This window comes from Gossypium hirsutum, chromosome A07 (assembly GCF_007990345.1).
Source record: "Gossypium hirsutum isolate 1008001.06 chromosome A07, Gossypium_hirsutum_v2.1, whole genome shotgun sequence".
In the NCBI taxonomy this organism is placed as follows: domain Eukaryota; kingdom Viridiplantae; phylum Streptophyta; class Magnoliopsida; order Malvales; family Malvaceae; genus Gossypium; species Gossypium hirsutum.
Window position 1 is genome coordinate 94835320 of NC_053430.1, and position 13663 is coordinate 94848982.

A 13663-nucleotide genomic window follows, 5' to 3' on the forward strand; every position below is an offset into this window, starting at 1 on the left:
GACATTTGCCCATGTTGCAAAGATAAACACTGTAAGAGTGTTGTTGTTACTAGCTGCCAACCGAGGCTGGAAATTACAGCAATTTGACATCAAAAATACCTTTTTACACGGTGACCTTGAAGAGGAAATCTATATGGATGTTCCTCCAGGATTCGGTCCAAATACAGGACAAGCAGTTTGCAGACTAAAAAAGGCTTTATATGGACTAAAACAGTCTCCGAGGGCTTGGTTTGGAAGATTTACCCAAGTGATGCTCAAGTTGAGATATAAATAGAGTTAAGGAGATCATACTCTGTTCGTAAAACATTCATCTTCAGGGGGAATGACTGCTTTATTAGTCTATGTTGAAGATATTATTGTGACTGGTGATGATCTAGAAGGAATGGAGAAGTTAAAAAAATGCCTAGTAAAAGAATTCGAAGTCAAAGAGCTAGGTAAGTTAAAATATTTCCTTGGTATTGAAGTGGCACACTCTCGGGAAGGAATATTCATATCTCAACAAAAATACATAGTTGATTTGTTGACAGAAACAAGCAAGTTGGGCTGTAAACCAGCAAAGACACCCATAGAGGTGAACCACAGGCTCAGAGATGTATTAGAAGATACAACAGTTGATAGAAGGTCATATCAAAAACTTGTGGGGAAGCTTATTTACTTGTCCCATATCAGACCAGATATTGCCTATGCAGTAGGTGTTGTAAGTCAGTTTATGCACAATTCTAAGGAATCACATCTTATTGCTGTATATCAGATTCTACAGTACTTAAAAGGCACGCCAGGCAAATGAATCTTATTTAAAAAAGGAGAAAATTTAACCCTTGAAGCCTATACCGATGCAGATTATGCAGGATCTATGGTTGATAGAAGATCAACCTCTGGTTACTGCACTTTCCTAGGAGGCAACCTTGTGACTTGGAGGAGTAAAAAACAAAACGTTGTGGCTAGATCTAGTGCAGAAGCTGAATTTAGGGCAATGGCTCTTGGAGTTTGTGAGTTGTTATGGCTAAAGATTATATTGGAAGACTTGAAGATCAAATGGGAAGGTCCAATGAAGTTGTATTGCGATAATAAGTCTGCTATCAATATCGCACATAATCCAGTTCAACATGATCGAGCACGTTGAGGTGGACAGACATTTCATAAAGGAAAAACTGGACAGTGGCTTAATTTGCACTCCATTTGTGTCTACTGATGAACAACTAGCAGATAAACTTACCAAAGGATTGTCTGGGAAGTTGTTTCAGAAATTAGTAAGCAAGCTGAGAATGGATGATATCCACTTCCCAGCTTGAGGGGGAGTGTCAGATTTCAGAATATTTGAGTATATCAAACATGATTCTAAAAATATTCTATCCCTAACTTTAAGGCTGTACAGTATCCCTACAATTATTCTATTTACTAGCGTAAAGTTATCTTAGTTAGGCTAACTATGTGTATAAATATGTATGTAACCTCTTGTGGAAAATATAATAGAAAATATCCTGTTTTTTACAACTTCCAATGGATTGTTTTCTTCAAAAGTGTGTTATCAGTGTTTTAGGTTTTTGGTCCAGTTTGTGCAGGATTGGTCATTACACAATCCCTAAAGAGATGAATGAAGTCTGCAATTGGCTTACAGCAAGGTTGAGGCTCGAGGGATAACACTAAATATAGCCAAGAGTCGAGAAGCAATAGAGGTAAAAAGAGAGAAAACTGCATATGTTACAAGTAGGTAGTAAACAAAATGGATTGTTAGGGTATATGGTATACTTGGATCTAGATATATTTCACTACTTGGGGCTACCTTTGTAGAAATAAGAGATCAATAGAGTTTCTTGGAATTAAAGTTGCAGTTTCAAACTGTATTAGCTTTTTTATAGTACAACATCAATATCAATGTACATCGCCTTAGGTACTTTTTTATTTGTTTACTTTTGTACATTGAGTTGAATGTTAGTGGTATACATTTCAGCTAAATGTTAGTGTATTTTGATTGTTGGATCGATTTTTGTAATGAATATTCAATCTTTATTTTAATTTTAATTTTATATTTTTTTAGTTGTATTTAAAGCAAAATTCCTATCATTATTCACTTTAAATATTTATAAAAATATATTAATATTGAAATAATAAAAAATAGAAAAAAAATTACATTATACGTGTCTATCGCAAGTTATCTTAGACGGGTTTATCCTAACCTTTTTTAAAGGTTATCTTAGACACGATTTATCTCAACTTTTTTAAATTTATCTTAACATTTCTCAAAACCAAATCTTGGATTCAAAGACAACAACCCCTCCCTCCCCACTTATAAACTGTAAAAATGAACAAAAATTTTAACAGAAATGACCAGTTTGCTTTTGGATCTAACCTACAGGGATTAATTTATCCATTTTTCTTGTGGCACGTAAAATGCAATTCGACTACTTTTACTTAGTAAACATTGGCATAAATCGAAAGTGCACAAAAGATGACGTGAAGCCATCATGAGACAAGGGGACAAAGCATTTCCTTTTGCTAAATTCGATGTTAACATATTATAGATAAGACCAAGTCTATACTTGTACAACGTGCAAAAAAGTCACTCAACATACATTATTAGGAAACAAAAATCGCCTACTTCACAGGAGAAAAAAACTGCAATCTCTTTTATCGACTTGGGAATCTGGAATTTTCAATCTTGGTCACATACAAAACAACGACCACAAAAATTGAAGGGAAGATTTCAAAATTTTAGCAAGCTTCAACAGAAGAACAATTCCTTACCGAAGCAATCACCAGAAGCAATATACCTTCATCTACATGGACCTTCAGCCCACCACTCCCCACTACCTGTACTAGCACATATTTTGCAGTACACTTGTAACTATAAGCAATTAATGTATAAGACTAAAGTAGGCAAAAAAGTTAACATCAAAAGGTTCTTATACAAGATGCAAGAAAAGCAAATAGATGAACATAAACTAAAACAGGTATTATGTTTTAAGCATAACTCGTCAATACTACCAACAGTTCACAAGTTTGATTACTCTAACAGAGGATGTAAAACTTATTTAGGAGAAGAAGACTTCAACACTGATAAAAGATTAGCAGTACTCATGGTGAGCACAAGAATTGGTCAATGAATTACCTGACAACAAGAAATCTCCTAATATAATTAGTGATTTGAAGTAATCATCACCATCATTCTGTGATTCTACGCTTTTTGGACATTTTAATATGATTATCCCCAAGCCATTCTCTATCTCTACTCTTCATAGAACTCCTATAGGATTATACAACATTTAAATTAAAACTTTCGCAAGTTGAAATACAGAAAGGTTGCTATATAAAACTTTTGAGTTTACTAAAAGACCTATCAAATTCTGAATCTTCCTCCAAATGTCTATCCAACCAACGAATGCTTCCTGCGTGAGTTGATATCAGAGATCCAATGATATGAAGTATTTCCTCATCAAAACTGCAATAAAAGAATCAGTGTAAAAAACCATGTGATGAACATGTCATTAACCACCGCACATTCCCTTTCTCCGAGGGAAAAATAAAAACACAAGAAATCAGAACTTCAAATAAGTTGTAAATCTCCAATACATATCAACTTGACTTGATGAACCACAATGAAGCATTATTGAGTGGAAAAGCATGCAGAACCGAGGGATAAAGAAGCAACAAGATTATATGATCCACTGGTTCGTAATGGATTAAAATTTAAACAAAGGAAATCACAAAAGTACGGAGGCAAGATATCAATAGGCATAATGAAAATCTAGATTATAAATATATATATTATCGGCAAATAAACTTCTCCGCAATCTCAATTTACAATTTTAGATGGTAGAAGAAAATAACCCTAGTAACCATAAAGAATACCATTTCTCTCCAGCTTACAATTAACAGGATGGTAACCAGAACAGTACAACAATGAAAAAATATTCCATTCCTAAAATTAAAAGGATAGTTTCTTTTGAAAGGAAATTGTCACCTCTTGACTAAAAATCGGATCATGGTTCCAACCTTTATGACAAGTCGCTTGTGAGATTTGCTGGCAAATAGTTCCTCTTTGTCTTTCTATGATACAATAAGACACTAAAGTTACTACAGTAATACATGTAGTCTCTTCCATATACACATACCCAACACACAAAGAAAATAAAAAAATTAAGAACAAGGTAGAAAATTGTTACGGTTCTATATTTAAATTCTCCATGAATGTTTTCAGCTGTTATGATGGCAGACGAGAAACCGAGAACAATAACATGAATAGATTCTTGAGAAAGCTTCACTACCTTCCCCTCTGAATGTGGCAAAGAAAATTAGTTTAGACAACATCTTAGGCATGCAGATCCATAAATACATACCGGCAGTGTGATATCCACTACAAGAAAAAAAAAAAAAAAAAAAACTAAATAAATAACCTGAAATATCATGAAAAAATGGTACCTAAGAGCATATCTGGCTTTGGTGAAAAAAGTAGGAGATTTGCTTTTAGTCTAAGACCAAAATAAGGATGAACACCAGAAAGAATTTTCGCCTGTTTATCCAGAATATTGACATCATAGGCCAATAAAACACCATCAAATGTTTCATTAAACCTGCAAGAACAGAATCACTTCATATTATAACAGGACAAAAGGAAGCAAATATTCGCACATCATTTCATTCTTATAATCAGCATTACAAGTGAAGTGCATCATTACAAAACCTATTGATTTAGTATTGATCCCAACGGAGTCAAAAGAATCACGCTACTAGATCCAGACATTGCAGTTAAATTCAGCCTGTTTAAAAGCTTATATTCTCAACAGTAATAAACTTCTCCATTTGTTTAAAAAGAGCCACAGTATCATTAGCTTCATCATCAGAAGTTAAATTTTCAGCTAAACTAGAAAACAGACCAAACTAAATTAAGGTATACTTTATTTAAATCAAAAGCAATATCAACACAAAACAGCTTTTGGTGAAGAAAAAATAATAAACAAAAACAGGAGTTTTGAGTTATATGAAAAATTAAATTTAAGTGAAAGTAAAAGAACTAACTTGAATAGCAAAGAGCCAAGCTCACGGAGAATCGACTGAGACACGTTCCTACTCTTTGATGGGTGTAAATACATCAACAAATTAGCATCTGCTACGCTTAATCCTTCCATTTGAAGCTGCAATAAATATCCAAAATTAATAGCAAGTCAGAGTTTCAAATAGCGGTGATGCAGCCGCTAATTCACAGTGTCGACCGCAAATCCGCTATTGACACTAAACTGATAGCTTTAAAAAAAATTCTCCTTCTCAACGAAGTAAACAGACGGAATAACGAGCAGTAGGATAGAAAACCAAAAATAAAATATAGCAGCAGAGACAGAGATCAGATAATTAAAAATCTCTTTACATAAAATCTTCAAATTAGGTTTACATTCGCAAATAGGCCGCTGGAATCTTCTCCTTCAAATCGGAGTTCTGGAGGGGATTTCAAGGCTGAAATTGGCAGCCTTCGAGTCTTGGTTGTAAATCGGACCTCTACGCTTCGTCGGTCACCGTTTCTAGTAGAATAGTGGTGTTCGAGGGGAGGTTTGAATCGGCCGAATATGCGAGTTAAGAGAACTTCAAATTTTTTTTTTTCTGTCTGTTTGTAAAATGGCAAAATAAGTTTATGACAAAATAAGTAATATTATCCTTATTAACAAATTTTTACTTTTGTCATTATTATTATTGTACTATTTTATATATTACTTATTTATTTATCGGTTTACTATTAAGTTTCTTTTTTTATTTATTCTTATTATTCTTATTTATTTTCATTTTTATCTTTTTATTATTTTTACTTATTATTTTCCTTTTAAGTTACATAGCTTGTTTGTTTTATTTCTTTTATTTTTTTATTTTTGTCATTCATACTGCTCATTTATTATTATTCCGTTATGCTTGTTAATATCATGATTTATTTCTTTTTGTTTTTACAAATTTGTGTTTTATTATTCTTTACCTGACAAAAATAATTCTTTCATAAAAATAATATTTCGTATTTGAAAATTTGAAAAAATCGTGCCCTAACTTACTGGGTTTTGACTTTTTTCATTTAACCTAAATAACAAAATGTTCTTTTAAAATTACAATACGAGTTTTGAATAAAATGCTTATTCTCGGAGATTCGAGGTGTTGTGCCCTAACTTACTGGATATGACATCTTGTTACCTCGAGATAAGATTTTCTTTTGTAAATAAAGGCAATATTCAGTATTTAGAAGTTCAAGAAATCGTGTCCTAACTTACTGGGTTTCGATTTTTCTCGTCTACCCTAAATAACTGAATATCCTTTTTAAAAACGTTAAAATACACGAATTTTAAATAAAAGGCAAGCTCGTTCTCAAAGGTTCAGGATATCGTGTCCTAACGTACTGGATGTGACATTTTATTACTTTGAGACAAGATGGTCTTTAACATTCATTTCAATCTATTCAAGTGTTTTTTTAAAAAGGATCGTATTTTAAATTCTTTCAAGTTTTCAAAATTTCGACACTAAGACACAAATTAATCAACTAGGTACCAATTTTGGGCGTATCGAAGGTGCTAATCCTTCCTCGTATGTAATCGACTCCCAGACCTATTTTTCTGGTTTTCGTAGATCAAAATCCTTGTTTTGATAAATCAAACTGTTTATTAAAATAATCACTTTTCGAGGTGACCCGATCCCACCTCAGCAAAAAATGGATTGGTGGCAACTCTCAAGTTTTTCGTTTTTATTTTCAAAATCCAAGTCGACCGCCGTTTTTTCAAAAAATGTAGAATCGAGGTATCAAGAAGCAGCAAGATTATATAATCCACTGGTTCGTAATGGATTAAAAATTAAACAAAGGAAATCACAAACGTACGGAGGCAAGATATCAATAGGTATAATGAAAATCTAGATTATAAATATATATATTATCAATAAGCAGGGCAAATAAACTTCTCCACAATCTCAATTTACAATTTTAGATGGTAGAAGAAAATAACCCTAGTAACCATAAAGAATACCATTTCTCTCCAGCTTACAATTAACTATTGATGGTAACCAGAACAGTACAACAATGAAAAACATATTCCATTCCTAAAATTAAAAGGATAGTTTCTTTTGAAAGGAAATTGTCACCTCTTGACTAAAAATCGGATCATGGTTCCAACCTTTATGACATGTCGCTCGAGTTATATGAAAAATTAAATTTAAGTGAAAGTAAAAGAACTAACTTGAATATCAAAGAGCCAAGCTCACGGAGAATCGACTGAGACACGTTCCTACTCTTTGATGGGTGTAAATACATCAACAAATTAGCATCTGCTACGCTTAATCCTTCCATTTGAAGCTGCAATAAATATCCAAAATTAATAGCAAGTCAGAGTTTCAAATAGCGGTGATGCAGCCGCTAATTCACAGTGTCGACCGCAAATCCGTTATTGACACTAAACTGATAGCTTTAAAAAAATTCTCCTTCTCAACGAAGTAAACAGACGGAATAACGAGCAGTAGGATAGAAAACCAAAAATAAAATATAGCAGCAGAGACAGAGATCAGATAATTAAAAATCTCTTTACATAAAATCTTCAAATTAGGTTTACATTCGCAAATAGGCCGCTAGAATCTTCTCCTTCAAATCGGAGTTCTGGAGGGGATTTCAAGGCTGAAATTGGCAGCCTTCGAGTCTTGGTTGTAAATCGGACCTCTACGCTTCGTCGGTCACCGTTTCTAGTAGAATAGTGGTGTTCGAGGGGAGGTTTGAATCGGCCGAATATGCGAGTTAAGAGAACTTCAAATAGCGGTGATGCAATAAATATCCAAAATTAATAGCAAGTCTGAGTTTCAAATAGCGGTGATGCAGCCGCTAATTCGCAGTGGCGACATCAAATCCACTATTGCCACTAAACAGATAGCTTTAACAAAAAATTCTTCTTCTCAATGATGTAAACAGACGGAATAACGAGCAGTAGAATAGAAAACAAAAAATAAAATATAGCAGCAGAGACAGAGATCAGATAATTAAAAATTTTTGTACTCAAAATCTTCAAATTAGGTTTAGGGTTTGAAAAACTACCTTAATAAATTTCACTTTTATATCTTGTGTGCTTCTGTCTTTCATGTTTTGCACGCATAGTGAAATTGTGACAAACAAATATTAGCTCATTGATTGTCTAAGTTCAAACTGTTGATAAGTGGCACTGTAAGAACATTTACATTGCAAGAAAAACAACTTACATTAGTAGATAATTTAAACTAGTCCGTGATCCCATAAAAGAATCAAAGTGAGCGTTTGATTCAAACACTTAGAAGGATTATTATGTTGTCTACAATTCCAATTAGAGAGATGGCTAGTCTAGGATATCGGAGCAGTTGACTCCACGGATGAACGTAAGTGTATTCATTGAAAGAATGATATATTGGACTGGACCCGAGATGAATTAATTCTGAACCCGTTTGTGAATTAATTCATTTGTGATATTCATGGTGTGGTTTACCTAATTCTTGAGTTAGTCACTGACTATGCGTATGTAACTCATGTGCTTTGATATAAGTGGAGGCTTATACTCTAAAGAATATCAAGCCCACAGCCAGTTTGTTGGGTACATGACTTGTGTATGGCATGACTTTACTAGCAACAATGAAATTCATAGCTCAATTAAAGAGTTTACGATATCTTCTCATTGGTATTGTGTGGATTGATAAATATGGAATGTGACCACGAGTTGCTTATTCTCGAACATAATATTTATCACAATCATTTGTTGATAGTGATCATATTAATAATTAAGAAGACACAATAGTGATAATGAGATAAAATAGTATTATATTGAGTGAACGTATTTAACTCAAAGTAATCAATGATATCATATAAGGCTAACACACTCATGACGAGGTCATTGGACAAAGTAATTGGATGAAATACTTTAATAATGAATTTTCAATCATGGTACTTTTTGTGTATTGATTCCATGATTAAGTAAATTGTGAATTATCGGAATGATGCTTCTGGATATAATTACAATTACTAGAGCCTAATTGTATGTGTTTGATTGGTCTCTTCGCTAGCTTAACAAAAGCTCCATTGGACTGTATTTAAATCAGAAGAAAATTTTACAACTTTAGAAATAATTTAATTGAGTTGATTTATACGATGTGGAATTAAATTAGGCAATCGTGAGAATTGTTCAACAAGAAAATTTGATTAAAGAATTTTCCTGAAACATTAATTTGGAAAATCTAAATGATTTTTGGGGAAATTAATTTTGATCAAGTAAAATTAAATTAATGAAATTAATTAAGATTAATATGATATTTTTAGAAATTAATTTTCAAGTTAGACAATTGACCCAATGGGTAATTGAACTTGAAAATTGGACCTGAGATAAAAAATTAGGCTCAAGAACCCAAAACCTAGGCTGAGACCTAAAAATTGGTTGAATCGGGTCTGGTATGTAAAACTAGATTGACGGTGCAATTGGTGGCAAGACCGAACCGGTCGGGTCGTCATCGTCCTAGATTGAACTGATAACTGTCGAACCGGCTCGGGGTGTCGTAAGGGTGTCGCACTTGCGATAGCACCATCAGATACGACAGTGTCGGCGGTATTCCAGTGGCCGGCGGATGGTCGATGACGGTGGTTCTTTAGTAGTTGAGTAGTGGAATAATTATACTCCTCTCGGGACTCTACTGTATAATTTGATTTCAGATTAACTATTCCAAAATTAATATTATTTTAATAAGTTTAATTTAATACATATCTTTGTAGCATTAATATTAGATTAAATTTAATATTAAAGTGATTAAGTTTAATTTATAGTTGAATTCTCTAAACTCTCCCTATATAAAGAGAGACATGAGTTATTATTTTTCACATACTTGAATTCAAGAGAAAGTTGTAAAGAGAAAATTCTCTGAAGAAATTGTTTCAAAAGATTTCTAGCGATATTTTTTATTTACAACTTGGTCCAAAAGTTTAGAGAAATTACAAAATTACCCAATATTGGGTAATTTTTATGAAAATTTTTCTAATTTGAAATGAGCCCACACTCAATAGACGTAAGCTTGAGGATAGCGGAGAAGACTACTCGGTCAAAGCATTCATTCTAGACGAATCGAAATGTACAGTTTTGATTAAGTGCTTATTACTTTAGATATCATATCCAAGTTCTTGTTTTGAAGAAAAAAATTAAAACTTTGGTTTCTCCTTAAACATATTTTCTGTTGCGTTTTACAAACACGTTTGTTCCAACATGATATAGATTTATGATTTTTTAGTTAAATATGCCATAGTGATAAGTAAAAGAAACTTATATATCATGGTATGTTTAAGTTACATGTAGCATTTGATAATATTGGACATTGTTATAAGCTTACCTTATTGATGCTTAAATGCCTTGTACTAGCCAAAATTATGTCAAACTAAGGTTTGCCTTCATGCTTAAATAAGAACAAGGTAAGTATAGTATCTTCCAATTGAACTTACTAAGCATTTTATATACTTACTCTAGTTATTTTCTTCCCTTGTAAATCGTCACCTTGTAGAACTCTCAAATCGAATTGAAGCTCACACTATCATCAAATCGGTAGAGTTATGCTCATTTTTGTTTCAATGTTTTGGCATGTATATAAGATCAATATATCATTTGAATTGTTAACATAATGTATGTATCAAGGATGTAGTTTTGGTAATGTTATGTGTGCATTTGCTAGTTTGTCATTTGGCTAAGTTGATCTTTAATTTGATTATGATGAATGCCAATTGTACTTATGGACCTAGATTATTCAAAGTTAAATACATTAAGTTGTTAAATGAAGCATATAATCATGTAATGATAGAATTAGGACTTGGAATGTTGAAGTTGAATAGACGTTTAAGTCTTGTAAATAATGAATTGTAAAATGTGGTAGTTGGTGATTTGGTCTAGTTAGTTAATGATGTGTTTTGTTTAAATTGGTTAATTGATGTGAATTTGAAGTTAACAAGCTTAAATGAAAGTTCAAATATGTTTGGTTAATGACTTGAAATATGCAACAATTTGAAAGTTTCTAGAATAGGGCAACGTTACGACTTTGAGTCCCTGACGTCGAGACATGGTCCGACAGTAAGTGACGTCGTTGTCAAATCCAGTGCCCAGAGTGGCATACATTCATTTGTAAACTTGTAATTTTTTCGAACATATTGGTTAATAAAACAAATTCATTGATTACATGTCCTTAGTCTAATTGGAAATGAGCAAATCGATTAAAAGACTAATATGTCGTTTATCAAGTCCAATTGGGGAGATTCCTTATCTTGGACATCGGAGTGAATGACTCTTAAAAGATAAAGACATAAATATCTGATTGGATTGACTGTACATCGGACAGGACCTAAGTAGAATAGATCCTGAATCCGTTTATGGATTTATTCACTTGTGATGTTGTGATAGCCCGAAATAGGGCCTAATCGGAATAGTGGTTTCGTAACCACAAATCCGAAGTGAAATAGTTTAATTTTATAAATTTTTATTAGTTACTGATTGATTGAAATATTGTGTGAAAATATGGATAGGAAATTTTAATGCTTTAGTGCTTAATTGAATTTTTAGGACTAAATTGAGAAAAATGCAAAGTGTGTCTAATTAGTGATTAAATGACTTAATTGAATTATTGCATGAAATTGGAAGTGTTTATGTGGCAATTAGACCATAAATTAGTGTTATGGACAAAAAAGGGTATTTCTAGAAAAATATCTAAGTAATGGGTCAAGGGCATTTTTGTCCAAATTGGGTAAAAGACAAAATAAAGAGAAAATAAGTGTCCATCTTCTTCAAAAAAATCAGAAGCTTGCTGCCGAAAGTTTCAGGTTACCATAGTTAAGGGTTTTGATTTTCCTAAGCTCAATTGTAAGTGATTTCTTGCCCCGTTTTTAATTATTTTCGTATTTTTATGCTTATTGAAGCTTGAATTTCATGTTTCTACCATTTAATTTAAATGAAATTAAAGTTTAAAAATTGACCCATTCATGATATAATTGTAAATTGATTAGTGATGTTAGATAATGAATGTTTGAAGTGTTAATTACAAGTTTTACTAGATGAATTTCAATGAAAAATGTTGAAAAAGGGCTAAATTGTGAAAGATGGTAAAGTGTGCATAAAGTTGTGATTTTGTGAAATTGAGGCCCGTTATGAGCATGAAACATGATTTAGTGAAGTTTGAAATTTAAGAATTTAGAGAATTTTTATTTTACGAGCTTAGGGACAAAAGTGGAATTTTGAAAAGTTATGGGGAAAAATGTAAATGTGTCAAAATGTTGTGTATGAATTGTATTTGAATGGAATATTGATAAAATGTATTAAATTGTGTTAATATAGATCAAGAAAGAAGAAATAGTGCAAGCGATCGGGGAAAAGAGAAAGTTATCGACTAAATTACAAAATAGTCGTTTGGCATCCGAGGTAAGTTATATGTAAGTAATAGTTATATTTGTATAAATTGTGAATTATATTTGATATGTGAATTAATATTGAATGTGGAAGGAAAGTTGTTCATGAATTATTCAAGTGATAAAGTGTTGAAAATAAAGTGTTAAGTGTAAATTCCCGGTTGAACTTAGGAATAGAATTGGATACAAGTGACATGTCACTAGAGACCAGTGTTACAGTGTTACAGTGAGTCCCGGGTGCTGGGTGATCTAGCATGTGTTGCAGACACCTGACAGCTTGTGTGAGCAGACCCGTGGACATTTCCAGTGTTATTGATCAGTGGTAGCTTCGGCTACATTTCAGTGGTAGCTTTGGCTACATCCAGTGGTAGCTTCGGCTACATATCAGTGGTAGCTTCGGCTACATATCAGTGTGGCACTTATGTGCTAAATCTCTACGTATCCGTGTATATTCCAAGTGTTCAACGGGATTAATAATGAATTAAAGTGAATATGAAATGTTAAGTGTGAAAATGTATATGCAAGTGAATTGGTAAGATTGTGTATGTGTAAGTGATTGAAATTGCTAAGAAATGTTTTGATTAGTTATATGTTAAAAGTGTTAATTATTAATTGAGTAATTATTGTTTACATGTAACTTACTAAGCTATTTATAGCTTACACATCTCTTTCTTTCCTTTGTTTTATAGTGATTTGAACTTGATCGAATAGTGGACCGTCGGAGCTCGTATCACACTATCATAACCATCTCGGTATTATGTGCTTTTCAAAATGTTTAAACTATGGCATGTATAGAGTCTTAATCATTTTGAGCATGTCCAAATGATATGGCTAATGTTAGCTATTGAAGTAGTTATTAATGAATATGTTTTGGAGTTATGTATGTTTAAATGGTAACTAATTCAAAGAAGCAGTTTCTTTGACAGCAGCAGTGACGTGAATGTGAAAAATCACCATAAATAGTAGAAATGGAATTAGAGGGTGAATGATATATATAATTAAAGCTTATCAAGTCTATTTTTACATGAAAGAAACGGTGTAGGTAAAGGAATTTTATATTTTGAGATATTTAAATTTTAGTGAGACAGGGTCAGAATGGTTTTTGAAGTCCCCTATTCTAACTTTAGAAAATCATTATAAATTGTACAGAAATAATTATAGGTCATAATTTATATGTTTAGATTCCTTAGTGAGTCTATTTTCAAAATAAATTAATGGTAACCTTATATGAATTCTGTACAATTAGATATTTGATTTTAGCGCCAAGAGGTC

General features: G+C 32.5%; 1 protein-coding gene across 4 annotated transcripts; it reads right to left on the reverse strand.

Moving 5' to 3' along the window:
* Positions 1–2486: 2486 nt before the first annotated feature.
* On the reverse strand, positions 2487–5619 carry LOC107955492 (uncharacterized). Of its 4 annotated transcripts, XR_001699986.2 has the most exons (9): positions 5387–5619; positions 5017–5132; positions 4420–4571; positions 4164–4273; positions 3962–4047; positions 3335–3439; positions 3110–3244; positions 2746–2811; positions 2487–2644 (listed from the first exon to the last, which is right to left on the reverse strand). XR_001699986.2 is itself a non-coding variant. In XM_016891284.2 (7 exons), exons 2-7 carry the CDS (start codon positions 5124–5126, stop codon positions 3163–3165), a joined length of 645 nt encoding a protein of 214 aa, XP_016746773.2. In that variant the 5' UTR covers positions 5127–5132; positions 5387–5619; the 3' UTR covers positions 2487–3162. The 4 variants fall into 4 exon arrangements, 2 of the variants coding, with proteins under 2 accessions (XP_016746773.2, XP_040972697.1); XR_001699985.2 differs by having other exon boundaries at positions 2487–2811; XM_016891284.2 differs by having other exon boundaries at positions 2487–3244.
* Between the last annotated feature and the right edge of the window lie 8044 nt (positions 5620–13663).

Excerpts from the sequence above, each read along its gene's own strand:
- LOC107955492 (XM_016891284.2), bottom strand. The coding sequence starts at position 5,126 with ATGGAAGGATTAAGCGTAGCAGATGCTAATTTGTTGATGTATTTACAC. Across the intron at positions 4,572-5,016 it reads CTTGGCTCTTTGCTATTCAA|GTTTAATGAAACATTTGATG; the intron begins GTTAGTTCTTTT and ends CTGTTCTTGCAG. Across the intron at positions 3,440-3,961 it reads ATCCGATTTTTAGTCAAGAG|TTTTGATGAGGAAATACTTC; the intron begins GTGACAATTTCC and ends CTTTTATTGCAG.